General features: G+C 37.2%; 1 protein-coding gene across 31 annotated transcripts in view; it reads right to left on the minus strand.

Moving 5' to 3' along the window:
• The window catches only part of Wnk1 (WNK lysine deficient protein kinase 1), a 127,792-nt gene that overhangs the window by 84,140 nt on the left and 16,055 nt on the right, over positions 1-27,597 (minus strand). For all 31 annotated transcript variants that reach the window (XM_060384085.1, XM_060384083.1, XM_060384082.1 and 28 more), the window contains exon 2: positions 7,307-7,479. In XM_060384085.1, coding sequence (XP_060240068.1) covers positions 7,307-7,479 — 173 coding nt within the window. The remainder of the gene's footprint in view (positions 1-7,306; positions 7,480-27,597) is intronic.

Raw genomic sequence — 27,597 nt, forward strand, 5'->3', positions numbered from 1 at the left:
AAGCAATGTGTAAGCAGCCTCTATGCATGTATGCATGCATACATGTACATGTGGAAAAAGAGGTCAACTTTGAATGTCCTTCCATCCACCTTGTCTTTTAAGCCAGGGTCTTTAATTGACCTGGAACTCATCAAGGAGGCTAGACTGACTGGGTAAGAAGCCTCAGGGACCAGTGCTAGGCTCATAAGTACATATTTTCACATCTTGCTTTTTATTTTTTTTATTTTTATTTTTTTAGTGTGGGTTTTATGGAGACTGAACTCCGGTCTTCACATGTTCCTGCTGAGTGGGTAAAGGTACTTGCCGCCACGTCTGATGAAAGTCTCCATGACTCACATGGTATAAAGAGATAGTAGAGTCCTATAAGTGCATGCTCTGACATAAGTAAACGTAATACATTTTTAAAGGGTCTTATGTGGTAAATGGAACGATTTGGGGACATGGTATGATCAACAGTTCTAGGATTGTAATGCAGTGCTGGTAAGTAAAGAAGAATGGAGCTGGAGAGACGATTCGGTGCTTAAGAAGCCTTGCTATTCTTCCAGAAGACCTTAGTTCCCAGCACCCATGCCAGGTGGCTCATAACCGCCTGTAACTCCAACTCCAGGGAATTCAACACTTTCTAGCTTCTCTGAGCATCTGCACATGGGTGGTATGCATATACATGCGTGTGTGTGCACACAGGTGCACACACACACACAGAAATTTAATGGAAAAGGAGAACAATGGTGACCTGTTGTACAAGCTTAATGACTTAAGCCTGATTTCTGGAATTCATGGTGGAAGGAAAAAAGTGAATTCTGGATTTAGTCTTCTGATCTCTATACCATGGCACATGTCTGGACTAGCACACACTCACAGCATTCTCACTCATATTCTAATTTATTCTCCTATTCTACACCTCTCCACTCACCTCTCCTTCTCCCCCTCTCCCTTTCTCTTCTCTCTCTTTCAATAATAAAATTCATTTTTAAAAAGGAAGGAAGGAAGGAAGGAAGGAAGGAAGGAAGGAAAGAAAGAAAGAAAGAAAGAAAGAAAGAAAGAAAGAAAGAAAGAAAGAAAGAAAGCGAGCAGCTTAACAAAAGGAAAATCATGCCATCATGTCTTGTATTAGAAATCTAGCCAACTACCTAGGAGTAATGAAGTTGTGGATCTTGAAGAACCTACAACCGCCACTTTCCTACACCAACATAATCGCTAACTACCTTCTAAATATTTGTCTTTATGCCCACAGATAAGTGTAGTTCTTACCCCACAGCAAAGAAAGTCCTTTTAGTAACAGACAGAGACCACTATAGCACAACTGATCAAAATGCAGAGTTTTAGAGCCCAGATATAACTAATACATATACAACACAACTCCTGGACCTAAGGCTCAAGGATCACTGTGGAAGAGGGGGCAGAAAGATAATGCCGAGTGGAAAAATTAGTCTTTCCCTGGAAAAAGCACACCAACAGGTCATCAAGCACAAAATGGTCAGCCCAAAAACATACACTGCAAATAACATTATGTAGACTGACTAGGTGCGTACATACTTAGGAATATGTGTATACACATACTCATATGTAGCAACAATTGGAGAGGGGGATGCATTTGAAAGAGCCAAGGGGAGCAGGTACAATGGGAGTTGATATAATCTCAAAAAAATGAAATATTTAAGAAGGGAAGGAAGAAATTCCAGAAAGTAGTCACAGAAGGAGAGGCCTCAGTTCTGCATATTTTCTGCGCAAGTCTCCAGTTAACTAATGAAATATGTATATATGCAACAGAACCCACAGACAACTAACATGAAGAGAATGGCACAAAAAGTTTCTGATGATATCTACCACTACAGAGAAGATACTGTTTGGGAATTAATTCTGATGTGCATTTTATTTGAATATACAGGGTGAGGGAAGAAAAAGCATCTGTTTTCATATTAGTAAAAAAAATATTTTTGGGAAGGTCTATATAATATACATTGGTCAAATATTAAAAAAATCATAGTATAAAAACAAGAATCAGAAACATAATATTGTAAACTTGTACAATATTAGTACTAAATTTGTGAAGAGGTGAGAATATAGACAAGATCTGTACAGTAATCATTAAAAAAAAAAATTCCTACACACCAGGCCTGTATCTATCAGAAAATCTAAAAGTAAAACTAAAATAAAATTCTACATTTGAATGTGTCAATTAAGTAAACCTAATAGTAAAGGCAAGAGAGTCTCTTGACTACATGTATGTCTCTGCACCAAGTGTGTGCCTGGTGCTAACACTGACCAGAAGAGGGTGTCTGACCTCTAAGACTAGATACAGTTAAAGATTCTATCATGTGGCTGCTGGGACTTGAACTCGGGTCCTCTGGAAGAGAACCCAGTGTTCTTAACTGTTGAACCATCTCTCCAGTCCCCTAATTATGTTTAATCCTTAAAACCTGCTTTTGGCAAGAGGTTGGGTGAATATAATCAAGATATGCTGTAAGAAATTCTCTAAGAATTAATAAAAATATTATTAATGAGACCCACCTCACGGGAGAGAGCCAACTCCTGAAACTATTACTGATACTTTGCTATTCTTGCAGACAGGAGCCTGGCATAACTGTTTTCTGATAAGCTTCATCAAACAGCTGATGGAAACAGATTCAGAGACCCACAGCCAAACAATAAGCAGAACTCTGGAATTCTTGTGAAGAGTCAAGGGAAAGAACTGAGGGAGCTGAAGGAACCAAGGACACAAGCAGACCTACAGGGTAAACTAACCTGGATTCACGGGGGCTCACAGAGACTAAATCACCAACAAAAGCACACATGGGCTGGACCTAGGTCTCTTACACATATGTAGGAGATGTGCAGCCTGCTCTTCATGCGGGTCCCCTAACCAAGTAGGAGCTGTCTCTGACTCTGTTACCTGCCTTTGGATCCCCATCCCCAACCTGAGCTGCCTTGTCTGGCCTCAGTGGGAGAAGATGAACTCGGTCTTGCTGCAACTTGATATGCCAGGGTGGGTTGGTAACCATGGGGGGGGCTCCCCTTTTCTAAAAAGTAGGAGAAGGAGAAGAGGGGATAGGAAGGTGTAAGGATGGGACTGGAAGGAAAGAAGGGAGGGGACTGAAATCAGACTGTAAAGTGATTAAATAAATTAATGAAAAGAAAAAACAAAACAAACAACAAAAAACACCCCTCAGTACCAGGAATGAGTTATCTGTTTTTTGAGTTGCTGTCCACTGAGATACCACAAACCCCTAAACATTACAACCTATTGCCATTGTTGGTTACCCTCCAGAAATTGGGGGCAAGCCCCTATTGTGAAAGACATATAGTTGAGAACATCAAGCTGGACAAATTGACAAACTTTCACAGTCCTGGAAGGTGTCATGCATGCTACAGCGATCAACAGTCCTACCTAGTTTACAACTCTGTGAGCTACAGTAAGGACTGGCCTGGCAAGATATAACATAAATACAATATTGACACAATGTCATGAGAGTAAGCAATCACTTTATGATTGGATTTAATAAAGAACTCATGCCTGGTACTACCATGCCTCATAGGTCATAAGCCCTAGGGAAAAACCTACTACTACTATTGTGTGAAACAGACTTAGTATTAGAATGACTCCTAGTGGCTTATCATTGCACCAATATACTAGTACACTCTCAATCAGCATGAGAAGCTTCTTTTTCTGCAGTAGATAGTAATTAATACAGAGACTGAAAACTAGTCAATATGTAGAAAATTGAAGCCTACAGAGTTCTTAGCCCTAAATGTCACTGTCTATGCCATATCTCCTTCCTCTATGGCTCAGGGATCATTGCTAAAGAGAGGATGAAATCATACTTGGGGTACTATAAACCTGATCAAAAACCATAGCAGGGGTGGTGGGGGTTAGGGTCGGGAGCCATTGATCTGGCAGCTGCTTTGATATTTAAATCTCAGCAGAAAGAATGCTTTTACCAGGCCTTCACTGAAGTCAGGGAAGAATTTGCAAGTCCATCTCCTTTTGTTTGTGACAGCAGGTGGGATAGCTTGTGAAGATGCCTCTTGCTTCAAAATCTTGTAAATTTAACCCATTGTTCTGAGCTGTTTTTACTCTGGCTAAAAAGCTCTCTGCAATAAAAAGTCAGGTTGCTGGCTGATCATGTCTGGAGCCTCTTTTTAAAAATCTCCTGTGTGTTGTGTGCTAGTTTATTAATTTTAATTCTCACTCCCAACTCAAGAAGCGTTCGACTCTGCTGGCGGGCTCTGGCAGGTTAGGATCTAAAGCAGGAGTCTTTATCCTTTCTAATGCTGTGACCCTTAAATACACTTCCTCATGTTGTACTGACCCTAACCATTGCTACTGTTATGAATTGTAAATATCTGATATTTGACCCCTGTAAGGATCGAAAACTACAATTTGAGAACCACTGATAAGAACTTAGTACTGTTGTTGAACAAAACTGACATAGTATCTATCAAATGCCTTTTAAATGTTCAAGTTTATACCCATAGATACTTTTCTTAGCCTTACAGAACATTCTCTTTCCAATGAACAGACGTAAATGTAAATGCAGAAACTCACAACTGAGAATAATTGACGGCTGAGTGTTCAACCTTGAACAGCACCTTTGTGAAAATCTTTCAAAATCTCAGGGACCATTGTAGAATTGGAGTAGAAAAAAATAAGATCTTCCAGGCATAACTCCATCATTCCAATAATCATCTCATAATAGTTTGCATCTGCCTGCATAAGATTGGGCTTCTCCAACAAGACCACAACCTCTAATCCTTTCCAAATAGTTCCATCAACTTTCACCCTAAGGGACCAAGCTTTCTGTACTTTTTACTGATTGGAGTTCTAACTTCACCCTTTATATTGACAATTACACAGGCAAGTTATGTTCTCAACCTTCTCTATGCAGGTTGTCATTTCATGAATACTAAAAACTTGTACCCAATTCCTCAAGCACCATATCTAGTAAAACTGACTTATGACTATGGGTGACTTGTGACTAATGGGTAGCCTTGGCTGTCCTGGAACTTGCTCTGGAGACTAGGCTGGCCTCAAACTCAAAGAGATCCACTTACCCCCTGAGAGGTGGACAGTGTGCCACCACTGCCAAGCACATGTTACCTTGCGTGTGTTTGTGTGTGTGCATGTATATGTGTGTGTGCATGTGTATAGGCATGCATACCATGGTATGAATGTGGGGGGAGGGATAAAAAAGAAACTGAAGAGATGGTCCAATGATAAGAGTACTTGCAGAGGAACACAGTTCACTGCCTAGCACCCACATCAGACAGGCCACTACTGATTGTAATTTCAGCTCTAAGGGATCTGTCACTTTCTTCCCTCCTCTAAAGACTCCCACACATATCACTCACACAGATATACATACACATGAATTTTTTTTTTAAATCATAAAAACTTTTATTAGATTCATTAATTTAATTGTGTGTCTTTTATTTTATCTGTATACTCATGTTTGCACCATATACACGCTTGGTGCCCACAGATGTCCAAGGGTATCAGCGCCCCTGAAACTGGAACTATACATGTTTGTAAACCACCATGTGAATGCTGGGAATCAAACATGAGTCCTCTGCATGACAAACAAATGATCTTAGCCACCGAGCCATCCCTTTGGCTCCAACAAATCATTATTTAAAAAAGCAAATAAATCAGCCAGAGGGTGGAAGAGGCAGGTGCATCTGTGTGAGTTTAAGACCAGCCTGGTCTATAGATCCCATATCAAGACAGCCAGAGCTACACAGAGAAGCCCTGTCTCAAAAAACAAAACAATCCAATAAACAAGCAAAAACAAATAGAACAACAACAACAAAAAAAATATAAGCAAGCAAGACACAAATAAAACCATCGTAGTGTGCTCACAGGTAGTCCTGACACACTGCTGACAAGCAACTAGGTATCTGTATCAGTGAAAAGAATTCCAAGATGTAGACAGACATACAACTACCACACAACTCTCTTTAATCCGTGCAAGTATTTATGAAGTTTCAGATACCATGCTACAAAGTAAGGTCTGGTAGAAGAAGCAGGTATGTGAATAAGGAGCCTGGATGAGTTAGAAACCACCACCAAAGTGAGATGCAGAGATGACCTGGCAGTTAAAAGTGATTGATGTTACAGAGGACCTGAGTTCAGCTTCCAGCACCCATGTCTGGTGGCTCACAACCACACATAACTCCAGCTTCAGCCTATCCAACACCCTCCTTTGGACTTGATGGCATGCATGCACACACCCACGCACATAAAATTCAAAATAAATATTAAAAAATTAATATTTAAATAAAAATTAATTTCTTCCATAATGACAAACTTATATCATCTACTTTACAAGTTTCCTTTCAATACAATAAACAAACATTCTTAACAAACTTGTTATTTTAAAAGTATAGCACTGGGCAAATCAGTGGTGGCACAACACCCTTAATCCCAGCACTCAGGAGGCACATACAGACAGATCTCTTTAAGTTTGAGGCCAGCCTGGTCTATAGTGCTAGTTCCAAGACACCTAGGAATACACAAAGAAACACTGTCTCAAAATACAAACAAAAAAAGTTGTAGCCATTTCTTCATCCATCCATTCTCTTAAGTGAATAATATGTCCAGTATTTTTTGGTTTTAGCTTTTAGTGCTATGAAAAATAGGGCAATAGCTAGCTGCGTACATAGTTTTTTAAAAATGTGATCAAATATTTAATATAGTTTAATCTCATTTTGACCACTAGAGGGCACCCTTGACATTGATTTCTAATCCCTAAACTACTCAATTTTAGAAATACCAATAATTATGACTTAAAAGTAACAGGTAGACTGTCTCTGACATGAACTCAGTGGCTAGCTCTTTGACTGCCTCCCCCAGATGGGGGAGCGCCAGGCCACAGAGAAGGACAATGCAGCCAGTTCTGATGAGACCAGATAAGCTAGGGTCACAGATGGAAGGGGAGGAGGACCTCCCCTATCCATGGACTTCAAGAGGGGCATAGGAGGAAATGAAGGAGAGAGGGTGGGATTGTGAGGGAAGAAGAGAGGGGACTACCGCTGGGATACAAAGTGAATAAACTGTAATCAATATAAAAATAATTTAATTAACAAAAAAGTAACGAGTTTATTCAGCAATAATATCATCCCAATAGTTACCAATACACAATCACCACATTATTTTATATATAAGAGGATTTTGTGGGTAAAGAACACATGGTATAATAAAGGCTGAAAGGATTATTTCTGCCTTAGTAGACTAATCAACAAAGGTAGATCTAACACAAGAGATTATCTGGAAATTCTTGCTCGGCTGGTTAAATACTGATTAACTTACGTTTTAAGTGTTCCAGATGTCATTAGTTCGGTCACTAAAACAATGCATTTTTTCCCTTTTACTGTGGACTCCCAGGAATCATAGAATCGAACAATGTTGGGATGTTGAAGACCCTTTAACATTTCAGCCTCTTCTTTGAATCTCTGCCTTTCAGATTTTGTTAACTTTCGGTCCTAAATGGGGAGAGAAGGAGAAAAAAACAATGTGATTTAAAAACAATAAAACACATGTTAAAACACAGCTATATTAAGATGCTAAGTAAACTAGTCATGATGGCATTTGGTTGCAATCTCAGCACTCAGGTAGCCTGATGAGGTAGAAAAACGCCAAGTTCAAAAATCTGTCTAAAATATATATACTATGCTAATTATGTGTTAATAATAAATATCGTTAAAATGAAACAGAAACACTAATAACAGTCACCTGCATACCTTAGGAGTCTGAGAACAGACTACTTATACTCAAGGTAATTGGATTATAAAGTGATGCTTGAGATTATTTATCATCAGTGTCGATTTAAGTCTAAAATATATTCTCATTTTGTAAGATACAGTTAACTTGCCATTCCAAAATAAGTCAGTAACTGTAAGAAACAGGCAGTTAATGTCATAGAATAGTCATGGGCATTTGAAGGCAAAAAGATTAAATAATCAGGGCTGCATGGAGAAACCCTGTCTTGAAAAACAAAACAAAAAGAATAAATAATAAATTTGGTTTTATCTTTGCTCCAATTAGAACTTTATGAATATGCTGTATCACCTAACGAAATTGTTATCAGAATCAAGCAATCTAGTAAGTATGCTTTTGTCATGTGTTTAAAGTTCTTGGCACCTTTACAGGAGCTAATTTATTTCCTATCTGAGATGAAGAATGGGGGAAAAATCCAAGTTGTTTTTATACTTTAAGTCACATACATAATGTCTTGATCTACTTATTAAAATGGAAACTATCTTTAGGCACTCTCAGTATAGATACTTTAATGAAGTACTCCCAGCAAAACTAAATGTGATTAATATTACACTGTAATATTAAGAGCGGCCCCTCCTTCCTCTAACTTACCCTTGAATGAACACTATCCTGAATTTAGATATGTAAGAATCATATGGTTGAGCTGAGTGTTGTGGTACATAACTGTAATCCCAGAACTTAAACTCAGGGAGGCAGAGGCCAGCCTGGTCTACAAGGTGAGTCCAGGACAGCCAAGCCTACACAGAGAAACCCTGTATCGGAAAAAAAAAAAAAAACTCTGCTACCACAAACTTCTTTATTTATAAACATACAGGACTAGAGAGATGGCTCATCAGTTAAGAGCAGTTGTTAGTCTTGCAGAGGCGCCAGGTTCACTTCCCAGCACCAACATAATATCGCACAAATCCATCCATAATTCCAGTACCAGGGACTCTAACACACCTTCTTCTTAACTCCTCTGGCACCAGGTATGTATGTGGAGTACATACATACATACATGTAGACAGAACACTCACATATGTAAAATAAATCTAAATCTTTTTAAAGATTTATAAACTTGCACAAAAATAAATGTTAATTTTCATTAACTATGATTTAAAACGTACCATCTCTTAATTACAAATGTAAACATCTAACAGTATTCACCCTTACCTGCAATCTTTATTACTGATAGACTTAACCAAATAACAAATGATTATAGATATCCCCAAATGCCACTCAAGATTAATCACTACCTGGAAACCATTAGCTATCAGACTTTGCATAGACAGTAGTATCCACTAGTTACAATGTCACTTAAAAAAATTTTTTTTTCTGCTTTTTTGTTATGGTCTAAAAGATTCACATTAAAATCTTTTTTTCTCTCTTTCTCTTTCTTTCTTTGTTTTTTATATTTTTGGTTTTTCAAGACAAGAGTTTTTCTGTGTAGTCTTGGCTGTCCTGAATTCACTTTGTAGACCAGGCTGGCCTCAACAGTGATCCACTTGCTTCCACCTTCCCCCAGTGCTGGGATTACAGGCGTGCACCACTGCGCCCAGCTCACATTAAAATCTTAGGCTCCAAGATATTAGAAGGTAGGTCCTTTAGGTGGTAGGTTTATTCTATGTGTGTGTGTGTGTATGGAGGGTACTTCAGAGAACAAATTAATCTTTTCATCCCCTCCACCATGTGAGGATGCAACAAGTTCTCTGAGGCACAGTAAGTATTCACCAGACATGGATCCTGCTGGAAACCTAATCTAGAACTTCCTAGTTACCTGAACTATGAAACCTTTTCTATTATTTATAAATAATAGAAATACCTAAATACCTAAATTTCATTATAGCAGCCTACAAAGTCTAGACACTTCCTAATGTCTGAAGGTTACTACCACTATACATACTCAAAAGCACATATGGTAGTTATCCACCACACATCAACTTTGTCAATTTGATAAGTGTAAAATCATATCCGACTGCTTACTTTATCAGTGTTATTAATATACTTAAACAACCTTTCTTTTTACTTTTCTGGGGGGTTGGTATGTATCACCAGACGACTTGGAATTTGCAGCCCTGCCTCAAAATCTACCAAATGCTATGATTATAGTTGTGAATCATCAATGCCTACTCTAATTGCATTTTTTTTAAATAAAAATTTTCAAGTGTTTATGCTTAACTCAGGAAAATTCTCTCTCAATCAAATAATCTCCTCCCATCCTTCACTCTTTATAAGATTTCATGTGTAGAAATGCATACATATGGGGCTGAAGAGATGGCTCAGCATTAAGAGCACTGGCTATTCTTTTAGAGAACCCAGGTTCAATTCCCAGCACCACATGTCAGCTCACAACTGTCTCTAAGTCCAGTTCCAGGTGATCCGAATCCTTAAACAAACATGCAGGTAGGCTAAGCACCAATCCACATAAAATACAAATAAATAAATCTTTTTAAAAATGCATTTCTCATTTTCCAGTGCTTTCTCTCAGCTCCTTATTCTCACATATATCACAATCATCAATAATTTTCTTTTCAGTTATTACAAACCATCTTTGCTTATTATCTTTTTTTTTTTAAATCATTGTTAATTGAACTTTGGGATTTAAATGAGGCAAGGGTATAAAAGACATATGCCAGGGTCTCAGACTCTGCTCCAGATATAAGGGAAAGGTGAACATAAACCAGATGCTTCCAAATGAAAATGCAAGTGAGTCTGAAATATAGATGGGGGGGGGACATGGACACCCATAAAGAATATAAAACATACAGGACTCAGGTCAGACCAGGCTAATAACACCATTTCCCTCCAAAACAAAAAACAAACAAGACCATTTCCAAACCGAAGCAGAAAATCCCAACAACAATAACAACAGAGTCAAGCAGTCAAACTCAAATTTATCTATAGGAAAGTATGAGAAAGGGAAGAAGTCATCACGCCTACTCATTACTCCTTCCACTGTATCAAAAATCAAGACTAAGGGCCAGAGAGATGACTCAGCAGGTAAAGGCACTTGCCCACAAGCCAGATGACCGGAGTTCAATCCCTACTACCTACATGGTGGAAAGAGGGTACTCCTGAAAAATGTTCTATGGCGTAAGCAAACATGCACACAAAACACACACATGTACACATTAATGTAATATTAATAAATATTATTAAACAGACAAAGCTAAAACTGGGCATGGTGACACATATTAATAACCCTAGCACTTGTGAAGTTAAGTTGAAAGGAGTGTGAGCCTGGGCTACAAAGTATGACAGGCACTAAGTTAAAAGGAAAATAAAACAAAAGAAAAAACAACCTAAGCAAAAAAGAGTCTGGGTAAGTGAGGTAGGAGAGAACATGATCATACTTAAGACTTTATTAAGAGGAGAGTTTTCTAACCATCTTTTACTGTACCCAATGCCTGAAGAAGAGATTCATCTTTCCTCATTCAGCAGGGACCCTATACATTTGAATGAATCATAATAATCAGTTTAATTACAACAGTCCCCTCTAGCCTCCATTCCATCCCTGCTTCATAAGCAAGCAAGTTCTCCCACATGCTGTTTGGACTTCTTCCTCATCAGAATCTTGCTCCCTCTCTAATTTTTTACTATAAGACTGGCAAAAACATTTCACTGAGTTGGTGAGATGCCACCAGGTCTTTAATAAGCTGTGTAAACGTGGAAGAAGAAAAACTGGCTTCCACAAGTTTCCTTTCACCTCTACATGCAGTTAACACACATATCCAAACTCCAACAACAACAAAATTAAGTAATAATTTCTTGAAGTACTGTTTAAGCTGGGTGTGGTGGTGCACGTCTGTAATTCCACTCAGGAAGGCAGATACACCGCTGCGTTCCTTCAATTCCCAGCAACCAAACAGTGGCTCACAACCATCTATAATGCGATCTGGTGCCCTCTTCTGGTGTGCAGGTGTAGCTGCAGGGAGAACACTGCATGTATAATAAACAAAATAGTTTTGTTTTTTTTTTTAAGGTTCTCCCATCTTTTTGTACTTTATTTCAACTCTCCAATAAAAAGCTGTGTCCCTTCATCCACAAAGTCACCTAATCTGCCCACTAGGGCTCATTATTCATCACAGAATTAATGTATTCTTAGTTATCTCTAAAAGTATGAACTTTCCAGAAATTAGTCGAAGTAACTGAGGTTAGCTGACTGAGGAAGGTGGGAGTACTTCTCATTTAGTATTTGATTTTAGTACATTTTCATTTTATATTAGATCAATTCTTCATTGTACCACCACAGCATTGTTGCTTCATTTTCAGTCTTTTTAACTCTTAAAAGATACTGGGGAGGCTAAATTAAAAGGACAAAGTTCAAGGCCAGTCTGATCAAATAGAGAGACCTTATCTAAAATATAAACAAAAACATAAAAAGCTAAGGAAGGAAAAAGAGCATGAGAGATTGAAGTCTAGCTATGTTACTCAGGCTAGTCTTGAACTCCTGGGCTAAAGTGATTCTCCTGTCTCAGCTACCCAAGTAGAGGACTACAGGAATATGCAATTGTACCTGATTTAAAATATACTTTATTACCAGACATGGTAGCTCATACCTGTATTACCAGCACTGGGAAGGGTGAGAAAGGAAGATCATGAGTTTGAGACTAACCTAGATTACAGACATACATGTTCCAAGGTAGCCTGAACTACAGTGAGACTACCTCAATTATCTCAACACACACACACATAAACAAAACAAATTTCAGCTCAGTTCACTGTTACTTTAACCTGGGGTATTGGGGATCTAATCTTGCCAGAGGTTTTGACCTGACCGTTGTTATTAGTTTTGCAAATGATTTAGGACACTGGATAATGACGTTAGTTTAAGCTGATATTTGTCTGTTAAAATTCTATACATCTTATGTTTCTGTGGAAGTCTGAGTCTGGATTACGGATCTGAGACCAGTCTAGACTACTAATGAGACTATCTCAAACAACAACAATAACTAAAGCACTAGGATTGGGGAGAGAAGGTTCAGTAGGTCAGAATGATTACTGCTCCCTTTCAGAGGATCCAAGTTTGGTTCCCAGCACTCATATAGGAAGGCTCACAATTGCTGGTTAATTCCAATACCATAGATACTCTAATTTTTTTATTGACTTCATCTTTCTGAAAAGTACAATACCAATGCTTAGTACAATATAACCAACTTCAGTTTATTGTTCTAAAAAGAATTTTAATTTAGAATGTCCACAAAGCTTCAACCCTACACAAAGAACTATAAGCAACTAAGAAATACCTAAGAGTAGGAGAAATAATCTTTGTCAGGGAAGAGCACACCAACTGGTTATCTAATACCAAATGGGCAGCCTTGAAAACATACATACAAGTAACATTATATAGGCTGAGAGGTTCTATTTAGTAAAAAGACATATGTGTATACACATATATGCACATAACAACAAATGAAGAAAAGACTGAATTGGAGGTATATGAGAGGGTTTGGAGGGAGGAGTGGGAAGGAGGAAATAAAGTAACTATATTATAACCTCAAAAATAAAAAAATTTAAAAAGAAAAATTATTTCATTAAAAACAATTAAAAAGGTGGAGACAGCAAGATGGCTCAGTGAATTTAAAAAGTGTTTGCCAGGCAAACCTGGTGCGCCCTGAGTGCACTCCTGCAGACCCACACAGTGGGAGAACTGACTCCCACAAGTTGCCTTCTGGCCTCCACGTATGTGCCACGGCACGAGTCCCCCAGCACACAAGTCTTGCTTTTACTACTAAAAAGTAAATAAATTCTATTTACAAGATGTTCTAAAACTTCAGTTTTTCACATCTCTCTGGCCTTATTTGTTTTTATACCAACCTCATCTTTTTGGGGACCTCTTATTAGCCCCAGAAGAAAAGTTCCAACCAATTCACAATTGAAGCAGTGAAACTATCTTTTATTAATTAAAACTGAACCTTTGTAAACCTATATCCCGTTATCTCAAAAAATATTTAGTCCTCAAGTCCTTTTAGTTTTAAAATGTTCTACATCTGGTAATATCCTAAGTCTTAGTATTAAATTCAGACCCCACACGATAAGTCTACATTTCAGAATATGGGTAACATGTCTGGAATCCTTTGATTAAAACATTTTAGGTTAATACTAGAGTCCTTCCTCCTTATCACTGTGTACCACACTGACTTAGCAAAAACCTGAGCATCCATCCATCCTTTAAAAATAAGTACCACTAATTGATGTTAGTTATTGTGTTAAAAAATAATTTCAGGCAAGTAATACAACAGTATGAAACAACTGAAGTACAAATTCCAATTACTATTTACAGAAAATTTTAGGAACTCTATCAATGTTTTAAAATAAGTCATAATTATTTTAGTCTGATATATTCTTTAATGGAATATAATAGCAATTTTAAATGACAAAAATATTAGCTATAGGTATTTTATCCTTTATTCTATTATATGACGAATGTGGTAGTGGTGATAGATATTACAAAGTTAATGAGCATCTTAATGAATTCACTAACCCTGATATCCAAAACTGCTTTTTCTTTTGGGGGGGGGTGTCAAGAAAATAAGTTTAGGGTTTAAAGACAATTTGTTATGTTTCAGAATGCATAATGAAGCACTGACTTAAGGAAATAGACCAAATGAGATGCGACTGGGACCCCTTGTGAGGTACGCCAGTGATCCCAGCATTTAGCAGGATAAGCAAAAAAAAAGAATTCAAGGCTCTCAGAGAAAAAAAAAAAGAGTCAGGAGGAATAACCTGCTTTTACAGTACATAAAATATATTATGATTCTAAAACAAAGAGATGACAGGAATGAGACCAAAGAACTTACAGAAATCAAAGACATACTCAAAATCAAAAGCTTGCCAGGAGTGGATACAAAAAATATTGACAAAATAAGACTATCAGGCAAGAGATTAAGAAGGATAGGCAAGAGCAATCAAAAAATTTCCAACAAACAAATAAAATACTTCCCAGAAAAAGAAAACAGAAAAATCAAGAAGAAAATCTCCAATTGAAACACTTTTCAAATGCATATTTGGTAAATAGGAGTCTATTTACCAAACCAGAACAGATGGCAAAGTTAAAAGAAAGAAGAAAAACTGTAACAAAAAGGAAGCTTTATTCATTTAAGTAGTGTTTCCAAAAGCAAACTGTACTGGAGAAAAAAAACAAACACCAGGACAGTCTTCTTTCTCTGTGTGCAGGTGGAGACGAAGAACTACACTGGGAGCTGTTTCTCAGGAGCTGTACCTACCTAGTAACTTCAAAATAAAGCTCAGAGACCAGATGTTGTAGCCCTTGCCTTTAATTCTAGCATTCAGGAGGCAGAGGGACGAGGAGGATCTCTGTGAGTTTGAGACTAGCCTGATCTACATAGTGAGTTCCGTAACAGACAGTGCTACATAGTTAAGACCCTGCCTCAGACAGTCAGACAGATAGACTGATGATAGATACACAAATGGATAAATGGATGGATGGATGGATGGGCAAGCTCAGGATTTTCTGAACATGTAAGTTGTTTTTTATTAACTGTATATGTATGTGTTTAGAAATAGATGAGGTGCCCTTGGAACCAGAGGTACTGAATCTAGAACTGGAGTTATAGGTAGTTGTAAGCTGCCTAGATGTGAGCACTGTAAGAAATAAACTATTAGGGGCTGAAGAGATGGCTCAGCAGTTAGTTAAAGGCTCTCTTCCCTACCTGGTAGCTAGCACCTGCTTGTCTCAGCACTCTAAGAGCTGGGACGTTATGTGACTAACTTCCAGGTTCAGAAAAATCTCAATTAGGGGGAAAATGGGCCTTAAGCCCCAAATTATTCATTGGGTAAAGTTTTACAGCCTAAATCAATAGGAAAGAGCTATGCTAAGTCCCAGCCTATGGGGAAAAGAGCAGGAATTTCTCATGGTCAGGGATCTAAAAACCACTATTTTTATGTCATTAGCACACCAGCCATTTTGCCCTTTCTCTATTCTGGAGTCCCTTTCTGCAGAATGTTAAGAGTAAGGATCTTAGTTCCTACAGTGCTGGGAATTGAACTCGGCCTCCATATGTGTACTACCACACACACACACACACACAACAATGTGATAATTGAGAGAAAAAATAAAGAATATAAAAGAAAAATCAAAGCCAGGCATGGTGATATATATCTGTAACCCCAGCACTTAGAAGGTTGAGTCAAGGGCCGGTGAGACAGCTAAGGCAGCAAAGGACCTCGCCGCCAAGGTTGATAACCTAAGTTCAATCCAGGGAACACAGTGTGAAAGGAGAAAACTGATCCTCCCAAATTTTCCTCTTACCTCTATACAAGTGAATAACACACATACACATGGAATAAATAAATAAATAAATAAATAAATAAATAGGGAGTAAAAAAAATGAAAGGGGAAAAAAGAGGGAGGGGGAAAAAAGATTTCTGTGTTGTCTACACTGAAAACTTTTATAAATACAATAAAAGCACAAATAATGTAAATCAAAATATGGGCAAAGGACCTGAAGAGATCTAGCTACAGTCATTAAAAAATATTCAATGTTATTAATCATGAGACAAATACAAATCAAAACCACAGTAAGATAGCACTCTGCACCCATTTCATAGTATAAAGACTCAAAAATTAGCAAGTTTTTCCAATGAGCACCAAGTTCCAACTGGATGGGGTAAGAGGTTCTGAGACACTATTTAACGCACATTTAGGTTACTAGAGAACAATAATGTATATTCATCGCAAAAAACTGTATGAAAGAATCTTGAAAGAAATGATATTAAGATAAATATGCTTAGCCTCACTTAAATATTACATAATGTATACATATTAAAACATATGGTACATATATATATAATTTTTCTATTTTTACTTATTAGTTGAAGAAACAAAGTCAAGAGCTGAGACAATCAGGACAGCCAACAAGTCTATTATAATTTTATAGACCTTCTGTCTCATCCAACTTTAGTATACGCTAAACTTTTAAAACTTCTTCCAAAAACAGCTAAAATTTTGTTACCTTGATTACTCTAAAACCACAGGGGGAAAAAAAAAAGACTTGTTTTGCCAACTTCATTAATCAATTCTTCAAATATCTGGTAACAGTTGTTGAGAGACCCGAGAGAACTAAATGGTTTCCTGTGCTCTTTTACTACATATTTATTTCTTAGATATGGAAGGGTGGTGAAGTATCTTGACATATATTTAAGTAACAGTAGCCAGGGTGGCCAAGGGATCCATATGTAATCCATTTAATCCTTGTCATATCTAAAAGACAGAGGATGAAAAAACAGGAGTAAGGGTATCCAATTCCAAACAGTCTTCTATTACTCTCTACTTATTTTCTGAGCAGTCTCTTCCGAAACCTGGAACTCACAGATTCAGCTAGACTGCCTAGTCAGCAAGCCCTCAGGATTTTGTTTCTACTTCCCTAACACTACAGTAACGTGCACGTGAGCACGTGCACGTGAGCACGCGCACGCGCGCACGCACACACGCACACACACACGCACACACGCGCGCACACACGCGCGCACACGCACACACACGCACACACACACACACACACACACACACACACACACACTCACTCTGTAGACCAAGCTGGCCTCAACTCAAACTAATGGTGATTCCCCTGCCTCTCCTTCCGTGTGTGTTGGAATTATAGGCATGCACCACCACACCTGATCTTAAAAAAAAAAGAAAATTGTTTCAAACAAAAACACCACTTAGCCAGCACTCAGGAAGTAAATGGCTCTTTATGAATTCCAGGTAAGCTAGGGCTTTATAGTGAGACCTTGTCTCAAACAAATGGGCTCAAGAGTTGGTTCTGCATTAAAAAGAGCCTGTTCTTCAGAAGACCTGGGTTCAAGTCCCAGCAGCCATGGTAGCTCACAATAATGCATAACTTTAGTTCTAAGGACCTCTTCTGGCCTTGGTAGACATCTGACATGTACATAATACACAGACATACACATGCAGGTAAAACATTCATACAGAAAATAAATAAATCTAAAAATAATTCTCTTAAAGTACCTCTTGAGGTAAGTAGAAACTTAAACTTTAAAAGATATTTTAAAAGCCCAGACCTAAGTTTTACCTAAGTTTACCTAAGTTTTTTGACAGTCTTATTCTATAGACCAGGCTAGTCTTAAATTCAAGCTCATATTCTTGCCTCAACCTTCCAAGTACAAGCCACCATAACTAGCTGGTGCTGCATACATTAAGATCACTGAATAGTATTATAAAGGACCCTATAGCAGCATTTACATAATGCTGAATTTCTGAACATACAAAGGAAAATTTCGGTCTAGGTATCACTATTGATAGTTTTCTCTTAATTATGAGAAAGGCATAAAGATGGCGAATTAGAATTAATACTGACACTTAAATTTCTACTCAATAGTTTTACTATATAATAATGGCATGCAAACACATATATATAAACACCTATATATATATATATGAAAATCTATAAATCCTAACAAAGTTTTATACCCTGTTTTTAATATATCAGACTGTCCTGGAATTAGGAAAAAAATGTAAAATACTGTCACCAGAATCCAAATATACTATATGGTCAACCCTCTTTCCACTACAGCTGTAATTTATTTCCCTAGAAGACCTGACTAAATAAATGTAGATCTACCAGCAAACTGATACCAGTTAATCTTTTTGACACCTATATCGTCATCTCTATATAATGAGAAAAAAGAAAGATGGGAGCGGAGAAGAAAAGAAGAAAGACTAAACACTTAAACTATAAACCTTATAAAATCTAAAACTTAAAAAGCAGAATAAACATTTAAAAAATTGGGCTGAAAACTTACAATAGGGGGTGGGGTTGGGAGTGATGACACTCAAGAATGAAACATTACTATGCCAGGTGTGGTAGCAGCACTCAGGAGATAGGGGGCGAAAGGATTTTTTGCAAGTCTGAGACCAGGTTGGCCTGCATATCTAGTTCCAGGACAACCAGGACTACCTAGACACCCTGGCACAATGAATGAATGAATGAGTGAGTGAGTGACTGAATGAGCGAGAGCGCAAATGATCAATTAGTCCCAAGCAACCAGGTAAATTCCTGCTGTAATCCCAGCCCTAGGTAAGAGGAGACAGGAGGATCCAGTCTAACTGACTGAACTAATGACCTCTCGTCTAGTTGGGGGAGGGGGGGCTCTCATAAAATAAGAACGATTTAGGAAGATCCCCAATGTCAATCTCTTGAGCTCCACATATAGGACATGGATACACACTGCACACAGGTGCACATGCATAAGGAGATATACAAAGTATAAAACTTTAAAGACTTTTGTCCTTTCAAATTGTGGTTACAAGTTTCTTATAAAGGCCTTCTCTCACAGCGCATATTCCATTTACCCGAACTGGTTACTATATAATCCTTTAAATATCAGTAACACACCAGGCACAGTGGCACATGCCTTTGGTCCCAGCACTCAGGGAAGCAGAGGCCGGTGGAATGCTGTGAGTTCAAGGCTAGCCTGGTCTACTAAACAAGTCATGGACAGCCAAGGCTACACTGAGAAATTTAAAAAAACAAAAAGTCAGTAACACATCAAGCACTTTCTCCATCATACCACTTTCCAGTTCCAGAAATTACCTTTTATACATGAAAAAAGGATTTTTTTAACTTCTTAGAAATTAAAATATCATAGCAAAAAAAAACTTTACCAGCTATTCACACAAATTCATAGCATAGAGAACCAAAAGATTGAAAACAGGAAAAAAAGAAAATATACAACTCATCTAGGAGAGAAATTGCTGCCCCCCCCAAAAAAAAATCAAGGACAAGAAATAAGTAGAAGAAAATTCTCAGGATCAATGGCCATCATTTACACACTAAGAGCCATGAAAAAAAAATTTTTCAATCTACACCACAGCACATCACAGTGATGTATTTCAAAATACTTAAGGGCAAGAAGAGAAAAAGAAACTTTGAAGTTTTATTAGGAATGGGAGATAACAAAGAAATAGCAGTGTCCTATCAGCATCCAACAATAAAAAAAACTAAACAAAAATAAAGCATTCCTTCAAAATCTAAAAGAACTATTCTCAATCTAGAATGTAATATCCAAACTACCAATCACAGAGAAAGTAGAAAGAAGACATCTTCATGATTTCAAAAACGTATTTTCTAAAAGACATTTCTCAAAAGACACGATGTGCTGATTAGGTTTTGTTTTGTTTTTGTCTGTCAACTTGATACAAGCTGAAGTCATCTGGGAAGAGAGAATTTCAATTAAGAAAGTGCCTGCAGGCAAATCTTTGGGGCATTTTCTTGATGAAGGAGGAGCCCAGAGCACTGTGGGTGATGCCAAACCTAGACAGGATGTGTAAGAAAGCAAGTTTAGCTGGCAGTGTGCCACCTGCCTTTAAAATCCCAGCCCCTGGGAGGCAGAGACAGGAAGATCTTCAGTCCTGCCTGGTTTACATAGTGAGTTCCAGGAAAGCCCGGAATACACCAAAAGAAAAAAAAAAAAAAACTGGTCTCAACATCCCCCTGAGGATATCCAAACGGACAAAGAATCATGCTGTAATAGCACCCAGACATAGAAAAAATACTGAAAATAAGATTCAAGGATCCTAACCTAGACAACAACCTAGAAAAACACCAGCACAAACTGAAGATGTGGAAGTCTCCAAGAGAGATTAACTCCAGCATGGAAAACCATCTACATATTTTAACAGAGTAATGGGTGATTTAAACAAGTATAGGAAGAGTTTTGGAAAATAGTAATAAATGGCTTGATTGTAACAATGGTTACATGAAAACCATCTATACATTTTAACGGAGTAATGGGTGATTTAAACAAGTATAGGAAGAGTTTTGGAAAATAATAATAAATGTCTTGATTGTAACAATGGTTGCATGAAAATGCATGTGTGTGTATACATGAAAATTTACTGCTGTACACTTTATTGAATATCATGTCTTAAACTTTTAAAAATAAAAAATGACTATCATAGACAGGCAGTGGTGGCACACGTCTTTAATTCTAGCACTTGGAAGGCAGAAGCAGGAGGATCTGAGTTTGTGGGCAGCCTGGTCTTTCAGAAACTGGAGCCCAAAGAGTTGCTGAAAAATTTTAGTGTCACTATCTTGTTATAGCTAACGGTACTCTATTAATAAAGAGTAAAGTCAAAGTCAAAGTAAAAAAACTAACAGATCTGGTTGGAGAGATGGTTCATCAGAGTACCCAACTTCAGTTCCTAGTACCCAAATCAGTATTTCACAACTACCTGTAACTCAAATTCTACAGAATCTGGTAGATCCTCTTCTATTCTGTCATTACAGGCACGCATGTGCACAACCCTCTCCCCTTACCCAACCACCACACACACATAATTAAAACTAAAATCTTTAAAACAAAAACTATTTATACCAAGTTGTGGTGACACACTTTAATCTTAGCACTCAAGAGGCAGAGGCAGGCAGATCTTCTTGAGTTCAAGGTCAGCCTGGTCTACAAAGTAATTCCAGGACAGCCAGGGTTACAAAAAGAAACCCTGCCTCAAACAAATAAACAAACAAACAAACAAACAAATGTAAAACAAAAAATTAAATTAAATTAAAACGAGCATAATTTAATTATCTATATGGAAGTCTATATAGCAAAGTTAGCAGAACCTGGCCTAGCATGTACACCTGAGTTGGATCTCCAGCACTGTACAAACCAGTGCATGAACTTGGGGGGTGGGTGTGGGGATGGGGTTCTCAGCAGATCAGGGATTCGAGGTCATCATGAGCTCCATGAGACCCTGTCTCAAAACAAAAACAAGAAAGAACTTTACATGGACCCAACTTCAGCTGATACATAAAACCTCATCTGTTCCTTTCTAAGAATGAATTCAGCAGTTGTTACAATTATCCATGGCAGGAATTAAAATTCATATAACCAATAATTTTCATTTTATAGCAAATACTTAGCGATTTGTTTAGTTTTTAAAAAATTAAAAAAAAAAAAAAAAGATGTGGCTTCAGCCTAAGTCAAAAGAACCAAAAGTATAGTGGCTTTTCATTCCAGAGCTAGACTAAGGCATAAGAATTACAAGTTCAAGGCCAAATTAATCAGACTGTCTAAAAAGGCACTAATGATATACCTCAATGGTAGACTATTTGCCTAGCATGTGTAAGACACTGGGTTTAACATTTAGTACCAAAAATAAATAAATTAATTAATTAAGAGCAACATTACCTACATACCAATAACTACCTAGGAAAACAAACAAAAAGGACCTAGTTTTAGTTTCATGCCCTAAATGTTTTTCAGAGTAATCTATAAAGAGTGCCTCTTATTTTCTTCTGCAACTTTAGGCTTTTTATATGTGCATTTACTATCTTAATATAAGAAGTGTTACTTAGAATAATTCTCACTCATAAAAGTTGAAAGCATCTATAGCAAAATATACTATACATCCAAATATTTGAAAGAGTAACAAAACTAAGACTGAATCAAAGAATTGGAAGAATATTTTAGACAAAAGTCTAAAGTTGATGATCTTTACTAATAACATCTACAGTTTACATTTCAACCAAGTCTTCTAACCTAAGTTAAATTAGACTGTAAGAACACCACATTAGCATTTAAGTGTGAATTCTGAGTCTCTTATTTTGGATTCTAATAACTAAAATAAATTGCACCGTACTACATGTGACCACTTTCCCAAGTACTAGTGTACCAGATTAATGAGCATGCCAGCCATCCCATTAAAAGCTTTTTCTAGCTAGTTATTTGGTACTTAGCCTTTTTATGGCACTTTTCTCTTCACATTATGCTCAGCAGTGCATGCAGCACACTACATTTAGGAATGCAGCACACTTGTTTAAGAATGCATAGCCACGGTAAGATAAATGAAAATCTCCTTTCTATAGCACCTAAATTAGAAGCAAAGTACTACAAAACTGAACTAAGTCATGATGCATTTTTGTGATCTGCATATCTTATTAATAAAATAAATTGAGCTTTTGTTGAAAAAGGAACATCTTAGTATGTGTAAGAGGCCTTATCCCATCACCTAATAAGTAATTATTTGCTAATAAGTAAATCAATAAAAACACATACCCACAGATTAGCGTTAAAGTTGAATTTGCTATCAGGTCATAGTGGTACACACTTATAATCCCAGCAGTCAGGAAGCTCATGAGCCTTTGGCCAGCCTGACCCTCACAGAGAGTTCAAGAACAACCTTGGTTACACAGTGAGAGTCTGTCTCAGAAAGTCAAATCAAAAAATTGGAGTTAGAAAAAGATTCTCTATAAAGAACAAAAGCAAATACTGCAAATACAGGGCAGCTCATAACTACTGTCCAACCAATGATGTTCTTCTATCCCCCTCTTCACCATGTGGTAGTACATGCAAAGAAACCACCCTCCAAAGTGTTTCCCCTTAACTCTACAGATATTATCTGTTCACTTGTAAGCAGTTCTAGTAACAAAAATCACAAAGAGAATGTTCAGCAATGAGAATGGCAGAGATACTGGCTCTTCTGATGAGTCAAACTAGTCAAGTATGGATAAATTGCAAAAAAGTACAAGTAAAAAAAAAGGGGGGGTAGCTAACTTGAGTATCTCAGTCCTTTGTATCCAAAACAAGATAAAATGTCTTATTTTTCAAACCTACCATATGCAATTGTGGAGACTTTAAACTTTTACTTATTGTATATACCTGCATGATACGTGTTTGAACACATGTACCATGGTTTTCATGTGGAGGTCAGAGGACAACTGTGTGATGCCCGTTTTTACCTAGGTTCCAGTGATAGAACCCAGTCTGCCAACTATAACTATGCAAGTGTCACTGAGCCATTTTGCTGACCTAAAACTTTTAGTTATGAATAGCATTTTATTTAATTTTGTTTTTAGGGCATATAAAATGGGCTACATTATGGCACTTTTATATATACATGGCTTTGCTCCTATTTACTGCTCCCTACTTTTCTCCCCATCTCTCCACTCTTGCCCATCCGTCAAACTGTCAACCCTCACCCACTTTCATGGCAAGATATATTTAAATACACTACTTTTGGTCTGAAGTCCAGTCAATCCACAAAAGAACTGTGTGTTTGTATTTATATTAAACTCACAGTAACATATCTAAGCTATTTTCCTAACAGATTTCTAAATGAGAATAGAAAATCCTTTCACATATCAAAAGTAAGGGCTACCAAAGGATTCACTCATATTTTTTTTAAATATACCTAGGATGAGGCTGTGGTAGAGTCTATAATAAATCTTAGCATTTGGGAGATAAAGAAAAGAAGAATAAGAATTCAAGGCCAACCTCTAATACCATCTCAAAATTAAACAACACACACACACACACACACACACAAATCTTTAAATTTTTAAAAAAGAAATGTATTAATTCCAAGCAAGTCAGTGACAGAACACTCAGGGCCTACCATGCATCAGGCCCTGAGTTCAATTTCCAGCAAAACACACATGAGTGAGTCATATGGCCTGCATCACTCTTAGATAGCCATATTTAACCCTATTTCAAGATTCTTGATTTGTGATTATTCTAAAGTAACAACAAGCACTTAACTGACAAAATCTAAAATCTTTTAACAAAAAGAAACAAAACTAAAACCTCCAAATGCTAACATAAACCAGGGACTAAACCTCATGAATTCTAAGCAAGCACTCTACCACTGAACTATAAAAGTAAAACTAGAAGTAATAATACCTTCCATTCTGGAATGAGAATAAACAAGCACATAATTCTCAATAAACCACAGAATAGCAGTAATTAAGGGCCCAGGAGGTCATTTAGTACAATCTTTGAAGTTCCTGAACCTCCTCTGTATGACCAGGTCTTTGCAAACATTAGTAAACAATAATGACTCACAGTGTTCTAGTTTAACTTTCTACATTTCACATTCCAACTACCCTCTTCCAACTCATTGGAAAACCATACATACAATGTGACTTACCTCCCAAAATGCAGCCCAGTTACAAATGCCATACAAACTAAGACCACACTGAAACTGAATTTCACCTTCATATGTTTAAAACACTAAATTGAATACCAAAAAATAATTCCAATCTTTAGTCTATAAACAAATAGAAGTAATAGTTTTAATGTGTACTAACAAGTCAATTATTATAAAGTTAGATGTTTGGCCTTTAAAATGAGAACGGAAAGAAGGAAGGAAGGAAGGAAGGAAGGAAGGAAGGAAGGAAGGAAGGAAGAAAGAATGAATGAATCTGGGCAACAGTCCCTATTATTTGTTAATTGTGCTCTTGGTAAATTATTTAAGTTTCTTTATCTCTAAAATGTTGTTAACCTCTTACATATATATCTCAAGTATTAAGTGAGAATATGGGTTCGGGAGATGGCTGTGCAAACTTCAGGACCTGATTTTGGATTCCTGGAAGACTAATTAAAGAAACAAAACAAAAAAGTGAAATGTCCCATCACTCATAAGCCAAAATGAGAGGTGCAGACAGAAGAAATCCACCCCAAAAAGTCTTGGGACAGCTAGCCTGAAATAGATAGCACAGTAGCAAACCAAAAAGGTCCTGCCTCAGACAAGGTGGAAGGTAACAATAGCACCACGTTATTCTTCTCTGACCTCCACACCCACATTATGGCACATGCACGAACAAGTGTATACACACATGATGCACAAAAATAAATGTCTAAATTAAAATGTTTTCGCCTTTTTCTTTGTTTTTCAAGACAGTTTCTCTGTGTAGCCTTGGCTGTCCTGGACACGCTTTGTAGACCCTGCTGGCCTTAACTCACAGAGATCCACCTTCCTCTGCCTCCCTGAGTGCTATTATTAAAGGCACAGACCACCACAGCGGCCTTTACCCTTTTCTTTATATTTTTGTGTGCACACTTCAGTTTAGTAAAACTTTACATTAGATCCTACCAAGCTTCTACTGAAGTCACAACTCACCTTAACAGAAAGTTAAAGAGAAATGATGTAAGAATTAGTAGTAATTCTACTACTAATGGTGTAAATGATGTAGTAGTAAATGATGTAAGTTTTAGTAGTATATTTGATGTCATTTACCTCATCATATTGAATTACCTCAATTTACTCAATAAATACTTGTTCATACAAGTGAAACAATACCATACTAATGTCACTGTGAAATTTTACATAAAATATCCACAAAAGCAAATCAATTTCCAAAGATTTATTTATTTTTATGTGTATGATTTCCTGCATGTACAAACGTGTATGCCTGGTGTCCTTGAACCAGAAGAGGGCACTGGATCTCCTGGAACTGGGGTTATAGAGTGGTACCATGTGGGTACAAGGAACCAAACTGTGGTCCTCTGAAAAACAAGTGCTTTTAAACATTAAGCCACCTTTCCAGGCCAGTAAATCAATTTTTAAAAAAATCTCTATCAGGAATATTTTTAATTAAAAACTTAGCAACTTTACTTAGCAAGATTTACTATACTTCAAGTAAAAGACAAAAAATTAAAAATAAAATCAGAGTTAAGATGAGCAAGCTATCTTATGATTTAAGTACACTATGTTACTGGCCCCAAATCTCAGCATTTGTGAGTGCTAAAAATGCATTTGTAAACCTAGCTGTTCAGCAGGCTGAGGCAAGATTACAAATCTACCCCAAAAAACATAAATTAAGACCATAACCTCAGCTAGGCATGGTGGCACACACCTGTAATCCCAGCATTCAGAAGGCAGAAGCAGGTGGATATCTGTGAGTCTGAAGCCAGCCTGGTCTACACAGAGAAGCCCTGTCTCAAAATAATAATAATATAACAACAACAAAGACCATAACCTCAAAACAATAAATTGGTATCACTAATACTAGGGCTAACGGTATAAATACCTCAGTGGTAGAGCACTTGCCTGGCATGTGCAAAACCCTGCATTCAATCCATTCCACCACCACAACAACAAAAACAGCAATGAAAAAAATATTTTCAGATAGGCTGGAGAAAGAGTTCAGTGAGTAAAGGTCCTGTGCTATAAGCCTGCCAACCCAAGTCCAATCCCCAGAACCCACATGGTTGGTGGAGGGGGAGAACCCATTCCCTAAAGTTATCTTCTGATCTCCACATGCAAGCTCCTCAAAAGCAACAAATAAAATTCTTTAAAAAAAATAATCTATATTTCCATCATAATCTGAGTAACATTGTATTTGTAATAGAACATCACATAGTAATCTAGGTTAGGCAGGAAATGGGATCAGTTACGTGTGTCCACATAAAAAACTATGCTGTAACGTTCAAAATGTTTACAGTAACTCTTGGGCCAATGAGACAGCACAACCTGCACCATGCCTAACAACCTGAGTTCAATCTCCAGAGCTCACACAAGTAAGAGAGAACCAATTCCTGCCAGTTGTCAGATGTTACAGACCTCCAAACACATGCCATGGCACAATCTACCCTACAACACATACACAATTAAATGTATTGATTTTAACATTTTAAAAAAGTTACTCCTATCTCTCATTCTCTCCCCCATTCCACCACACACCACACACACACACACACACACACACACACACACACATCTACAAATAATAAAACTAAGTATTTTCTTTAAAATTACAAATATATACAAGGCCTATGATCTCAAAGATCATAAAATCACTTCTATAAGGGCAGGAATTTTCTTTTTCTTTTTTTTTTTCTAGCTAAGACAGTGCAAAGTAAGCAGACATTCAATAAACACTTGTCAAACAAATAAAAAACACATCATGAGCAGGAGCAGAGACTAATGGGAAACATTTCAAAATGATATCAACACTTTTAAGAATGGATAGATTCTAAGATGCCTCTGAGTATATATTACTTTATATATATATAAAACCGACTAGAAAGTAGTTCTCTTTAAACTCATTAAGAGTTTCTTGCCAGGCAGTGGTGGTCACACA

The sequence above is a fragment of the Meriones unguiculatus genome, chromosome 5 (genome assembly GCF_030254825.1).
Source record: "Meriones unguiculatus strain TT.TT164.6M chromosome 5, Bangor_MerUng_6.1, whole genome shotgun sequence".
Classification (NCBI taxonomy): Eukaryota; Metazoa; Chordata; class Mammalia; order Rodentia; family Muridae; genus Meriones; species Meriones unguiculatus.